This window comes from Amphimedon queenslandica, unplaced genomic scaffold (assembly GCF_000090795.2).
Source record: "Amphimedon queenslandica unplaced genomic scaffold, v1.1 AMPQUscaffold_12848, whole genome shotgun sequence".
Classification (NCBI taxonomy): Eukaryota; Metazoa; Porifera; class Demospongiae; order Haplosclerida; family Niphatidae; genus Amphimedon; species Amphimedon queenslandica.
Window position 1 is genome coordinate 11,771 of NW_003546916.1, and position 6,684 is coordinate 18,454.

The following is a 6,684-nucleotide window of genomic DNA, read 5'->3' on the forward strand; positions in this document are numbered from 1 at the left end:
CTGCTCTTGAGCTCCCTGCCAGAAAGAATCAAGCATTCACTTCATGCATCCACTTCACCCATTTTTGGGTGAACCAGAACGAGCGGAGTATGGTCAATGTGCCAGACCCACCCGTAGGCACGGAGGGTGTGGTCTTGCTACGCGAGACTAGTCTCGCCCCGCCCCTTCGCTACCTGCGGAGGAAGGGTCTGGAGACACTCATGGTAAAAATGTGTGCAAAGAAGTCCACGTGGTTGGCTCTACATCATGTGACAGAGGAGACCAGATCAGTCAAAACAGCTGAAAAAGATGCTTTGCAGCTGAAAAAAGACAAGGATAAAGCCTCTTGGACATCTCTTGCAGATTTGAGAGCAGTAGCTCTTTACAGAGCGCCATAATAGTTACTTTTTATTGATGACGTTTTAATGTAAACTGTAATATATTGTTCTTTTGAATTAATAAAGAATTCACTTTTCCAGAATCACAATAGCAAAGAAAAACTATTCAACAATGTATATGTTGTTCTGAGCATGCGCAATACAATTATGAACACATAACTTTACATAAGTGATAATACATGTATATACTCATAATAATAAGAATAATAATGTTATGATATTACACCCTTCCCCTTATGAGAGTGACACCATGAACGGTCGTTCTGGAACCCTACGATTACGACGGGGATAACGAGGTACTGGACTTGTAGTCTCAGAGGGTGTGTCTACCTCCTGTCTCTCCAGTTGGTCCTCAGCCATTCCTTCTGATCCTTGATCTTCATTACCGTGATAGCCAGTCTCATCCCTTAGGTCTGGACTCTCCTCTATTTGAGGCTCTGTTGTATGAGACATCCAATCATCGTTAATATCCTTATCCACCCTATCACGTGCACTGCCCTTTTTCAGTTGTTCCACATGCCTTCTGACTTGTCGACCATCTTCCAATTTAATCCAGTATGACAATGGTCCACATATTCCAGTAATCTGCCCAAAAGACCACTTAACTCCACCACGACAATACTCTCTTACTAACACATTTTGCCCCAGGGTGAATACTCTATCACATCCACGTCTATCAAAATAATGTTTCTGGTGAGCTTGTTGTCTCTCAACCTCTTGATATATTTCAGGTTTCATCAGGTCTAGGCGTGTCCGTAACAGTCGACCTAAAAATAGCTCAGCTGGTGTGGAGAGTGTGGTTGCATGAGGAGTGGAACGGTATTGAAGCAAGAACCTGTCAATTACTTCCTGACTAGAGAGCTTTCCTTCCTGCCTCCCAATCTTCAGAGCTTGCTTAAAAGTTTTGACGAACCGTTCCACTGCTCCATTTGTAGCAGGGTGGTAGGGGGCAGAACGAAAATGTTTAACTCCTCTCTCTCTCAAAAAGGAACAGAACTCCTCTGACACAAACTGTGGCCCGTTATCTGTGACAATCTGTTCTGGCAATCCATATAACCCAAAAAGATGACTTAATATCTGAACTGTACGTTTAGCAGTCGTTGAAGACATCTCCCAGACCTCAGGCCATTTAGAACAAGCGTCCACTGCCAGTAAATACATTTTCCCATAAAGTGGCCCGGCAAAGTCTAGGTGCACCCTAGTCCACGGTTTGCGTGGCCATATCCAAGGGTGGAGAGGGGGTGGAGTCATTGTTGATTTTACTTCTAGGCATGGACGACAAGATCTTGCCAATTGCTCTATATCAGCATCAAGATTGGGCCACCACAGGTGACTTCGGGCCAGTGACTTCATTCGACAAATTCCCGGATGACCTGTGTGTAACTCCAGTAACACTTGTTTCTGCAGTTTCCTAGGTATAATTACCCTTCGCCCCCAAAGTAGACACCCAATTTCAACTGATAGCTCATTCCTCCTCCTCCAATATGCTGCTAACTCCTCATCCACTGTTTGTGGCCAGCCTGTCCTGATAAATCCCATAATTTTACTTAACTTAGGATCTGTAAGAGTAGCTGCTTTTAGCTTACTGTGTGTGAGTGGCAATGATGACATGTGAATGATGTTGAATAACGTGTCAACATCCAGCTCTCTCTTAGGACAGTGAGGGAGGGGCAGTCGTGATAAGCTATCAGCATTTCCATGCTGCTCAGTAGAGCGGTAGCCTATAGAATAGGAATAAGCTGATAATAACAATGCCCATCTTTGCAGACGAGCTGCAGCTAGGGTGGGGACAGCATTACCAGGGGACAAAATTGTTGTGAGGGGTTTATGGTCCGTAACCAAAACAAAATGCTTCCCATACAAATATTTATGAAATTTTTTAATTCCAAAAATTATAGCCAATGCTTCTTTCTCAAGTTGGGAATAGTTTCTCTCTGATTTACTCAATGTTCGTGATGCAAAAGCAATTGGGCGCTCTTTGCCATCTTTACAAATATGAGAGAGAACAGCTCCCACTCCATAAGCTGAGGCATCAGTGTCCAACTTAATAGGTAAACTTGAGGTAAAATGAACCAATAAATCTGAGGACACCAGCTTACGCCTTGCCTCATCAACTGCATAACTACATGCTTCAGTCCATAGCCACTTGTTATGCTTTTTAAGTAAATTATGCAGTGGGTGAAGTGTTGAGGCCAAATTTGAAATAAACCTGTTATAATAATTTAAAAGACCCAAGAATGATCTAAGCTCTCCCACATTAGTAGGATAAGGGGCTTTCAATATGGCACACAACTTATCTGGGGTGGTATGCAACCCTTGTCCATCAATTCTATAGCCCAAAAATTCAACAGATTTACTCAAGAAGGTGCATTTACCTTTCTTTAGTGTAATTCCATGTTGCTGCAGTCGCTGGAGCACTGCTTCCAGTGTCTTCAAATGATCATTGTCATCCACACCTGTCAGCAGTATGTCATCAATATAACAGACCACCTTATCCAGTCCTTGGAGTATGGTGTCCATGGTACGCTGAAAAACGGCAGGGGCTGAAGCCACTCCAAAAGGCAACCGTGTATAACGGTATAGCCCTTGATGTGTGTTTATTGTTACTAGATCCCGTGACAAATTGTCCAGCTCCATTTGCTGATAAGCATTAGTGAGGTCCAGCTTAGTAAACTTTTCACCTCCAGCCATGACTGCAAACATCTCATCAACATTTGGAAGAGGGTACACATCAATATCTAAAAAAGGATTAATGGTGACCTTGTAATCTCCACACACACGTATCCTACCATCCTTCTTAGGCACTGCTACAATAGGCGCTGCCCATTCACTGGTCTTCACTTTTTCCAAAATTCCACAGCCTTCCAAACGATCTAACTCCTGCCCAACGGCCTCTTTCAGTGCAAATGGTACTTGACGTGGCCGATGGAATCGAGGAATAGCATCCTTCTTTAGCTGGAGCTTAGCCTTAAAATTCTTCATAATTCCTGTTTCTTCACGAAATACGGCCCCATATTTACTGCATACCTTATCAACCTTCTGTTTCTCTGCTAAAGACACGTGGGAAATGCTACTCCAATCCAACACAATATGCTTTAACCAATTCCTTCCAAACAGGCAAGGTCGTTTACCAGCAACTACTATCACAACCAGGCTCTTCTCTTGCACCCCATACTTAACTGTGACTTGACATTTACCCAACACTTTGATGCTTTGGGCCGTATATGTCTGTAATCGAATATGAGTGGGTTGGAGTGGTACATGAGGAAGATATTTATCCTTAACCTCTTCTGAAATAAGTGATACAGACGCACCAGTATCTAGTTCCATTTCAATAGTCTGACCATTCAGTTTCAAGCTAATCATTATGGGTGGAGAATGTGATGAGATTGACTGGATTTGAAACACTCCTAAATCGTCTTCTGACTCTCCTGAGGTTTCATCTGCTTGTTCATCCACTTTGTGTGTTTTACCTTGACTCCTGTTATATTTCTTCCCTTGATTACTCCTACAAACTGCTGCAATATGTCCTAATTTGGAACAATTGTTGCAACGAGCATTGCGAAACCTACAAGTGCTAGGGGCATGGCCTTGTCTGCCACAGCGGTAGCATGGTTTATCTCCAGTATCTTTCCCCTTGTATGCCACTTTGTGGGCATCTCCTGACTCATGCTGTTGTTGAATTGATCGGGAATCTTTCTCTATTGTTTCATAATTAGTAGCAATTGCCACTGCTCCTTGAAATTTTAACTTCTTCTCAGCTAGAAGCTTCTTACGTGCCCCAGCTGACAGAATCCCACAAACAAGCCTGTCTCGAAGGGCATCATCCAGGTGATCTCCAAAAGAACAAGTTGAAGCTAGGCGCCTCAATTCAGCAGCATATTGAGCAACTGACTCCTCCTCCTTTTGATTGCGTGTATAGAAATGGTACCTTTCAGCAATTATAACTGGTTCAGGCTCATAATGCCCCTTCAACAAGTCTAACAGCTCTGTGACAGTCTTTTCACTGGGCTTTGCGGGTGCAACCAAGCCCCTCAGTAGCGAGTAATTCTTCACTCCCACTGCGTTGAGGACAACAGCGACCTGCCTGTCGTCAGGAACAGCGTGAGCTTGAAGGAAAAGCTCGACTCTTTCACTGTAGGAAGCGAACGTCTCTATCTCTGGAGAAAATTCTTCTAGGCGCCCATATGGGGTATTCTCAGCCATCCCACCCTTGTCGCCAGTGTAATATATTGTTCCTTTGAATTAATAAAGAATTCACTTTCCCAGAATCACAATAGCAAAAGAAAACAACTATTCAACAATGTATATGTTGTTCTGAGCATGCGCAATACAATTATGAACACATAACTTTACATAAGTGATAATACATGTATATACTCATAATAATAAGAATAATAATGTTATGATATTACATAAACATGTGACAGTATTATTACGTCATAAGTGCGATGGCGTCGTTGTAGTAAGCAGCATAATAATGCTGCTCTTTAACTTTGAGAAAGAATTCAAGGGAGTTTTACAAGCTCCTTCCTTCCTTTATTTGGTCCTCATTCTTCTTCTTTTGTCTTAAACAGAGCTCTTCGGTCACATGACTACTTGTCCTACACATGGTTCAAGCAATCTGATTGGGACGTGGATTTCTCTGCATGAGCACAAGTTTAGACTAGCAGTGTCTCCAGACCCTTCCTCCGCAGGTAGCGAAGGGGTGGGGCGAGACTAGTGCCCTGGGAAAATAACCTCCTGCTTAAAAAGGCATGCTGTTGCTAAGTAAACCTAGTTGTTTAATGTAGTACATGGTAGAAGTCGGTTATACAACTCTGTGTTGGACAGTATCTATGGTTATAAAATAAATACAGTGCAACTTAGTGATCGCAATAATTGGCCTTGGGATGGGTCTAGCATGATCTGGCATGGCAAAATTTGCAATATTGTATAGGGGTTTTAATTTTTTTTTGGTATAAAATTTCGTGAATTTGTTCAAATTTGCTATTTGTTTGTATAAATTTTTGCGAATCTTACCTTCTGCAGTAGGGAGGTGCAGATTATTCTGGCATAAAAATGAGCATAATAACTTGGTAGAAGAATACAAGAATTATGCCAGCATAATTGGGATATATCCGGAAACTACTAGCATAAAAGGCAAAATATAATGGTTAGGGAGATCACTGAGATGTCTGAATTGTTTTTTAGCTGCAACCTTTTTGAAGTTTTAAAATACTCTTGCAGATCAACAAAAACTTTGTTGAGTTTTCACTTTTTTGCAGCTTTAGACCATGTATTAATGCATCTATTAATTAATTTTTGATGGTAATGTATGTTTTTGGTTGATTTTCAAGCATAATTGAGAGCATAATGTACTATTCTTGAAGAATAATCATGACATTTTATGAGCAATGCTGCAACAAATAATTGAAGCATTAGGGAGCATAATGAGCCTATTCTGCAGCCAGTGTGCCACACCTCTTTTCGCAAATTTAATTAAAACGCAAATTTGCAAAATTTATAACATGAATATAACCCCTATACGGTAGTTTTTGATTTATGGTTGTTAGAAGCACGACTTACTTGGTCAAACTGTATATTTTTAGTCAGTGTATTGTTGACATATATAGACTTGTATGCAGAGGCATGTTTAGGGGTGGGGGGCTCACAGTGCGGCTTCAGCTGGTTGGGCACCCTCCTCATTAGTCTTGCATGGCCAGACCTTCCACCCCTTTTTGACTTTTGGACAGCCAAAAGTCAAAAAGGGGTGGAGAGTCTGGCCAAGCGAGACTAACCCCTCATAGCTAGGCTCAGAAAAAAATTACAAAAGTCCTGGACTCTTACATCACTACCAAACCTTTTAACAAAGTTATCTAGCCCCCTGATCATGATTTCAGCAGTTTCAAGTGCTTTAAGGACTATAAGGAGTAATCAGAAGTACCAGTAACATGGCAGTATGCTTGAAATGATCTTGGCCCCACCTGTAATTGACAAAAATGCATGAAGGAAAAGGCCTTTTTACCGCCGTATAAGTGGGTGTGGGCAATATTACGGCACGCTTTTCATGCCCCTTAGCCATAGATAATGCCTTAGCACCCTCCTTTCCAAATTCCTATACGCCCCTGTGTATGTAATGAAAACACCAACTAAAAACCATATATAACACCTTTACCATAATATAGCATGTTTGTGGGGTCAAACTTTTATTTTTGGGGGGAATTGTGAGTTTGTTTTAATTCTGTGAAAGGACTGTGCTATCTATTCAGTTCAAGTTGGTTATGCAATTGTTTGGATTTAATATTCATTGTTAGAGCTTGGAGAA

The 6,684-nt window shown here is 41.6% G+C and overlaps 1 protein-coding gene across 2 annotated transcripts; it reads right to left on the reverse strand.

Annotated features, from left to right (window-relative positions):
• Nucleotides 1-445: 445 nt before the first annotated feature.
• LOC100633604 (uncharacterized protein K02A2.6-like) lies at nt 446-4,754 on the reverse strand. Of its 2 annotated transcripts, XM_020002738.1 has the most exons (3): nt 3,167-4,754; nt 2,753-3,115; nt 446-2,098 (listed from the first exon to the last, which is right to left on the reverse strand). In XM_020002738.1, exons 1-3 carry the CDS (start codon nt 4,581-4,583, stop codon nt 612-614), a joined length of 3,267 nt encoding a protein of 1,088 aa, XP_019858297.1. In that variant the 5' UTR covers nt 4,584-4,754; the 3' UTR covers nt 446-611. The 2 variants fall into 2 exon arrangements, with proteins under 2 accessions (XP_019858297.1, XP_019858296.1); XM_020002737.1 differs by having other exon boundaries at nt 2,753-4,754.
• Nucleotides 4,755-6,684: the final 1,930 nt, after the last annotated feature.

Coding starts and splice junctions, on each gene's coding strand:
- LOC100633604 (XM_020002737.1), bottom strand. CDS start 4,583: ATGGCTGAGAATACCCCATATGGGCGCCTAGAAGAATTTTCTCCAGAG. Junction 2,099..2,752: donor TGGAATTACACTAAAGAAAG/GTAAATGCACCT, acceptor CCTATTCTATAG/GCTACCGCTCTACTGAGCAG.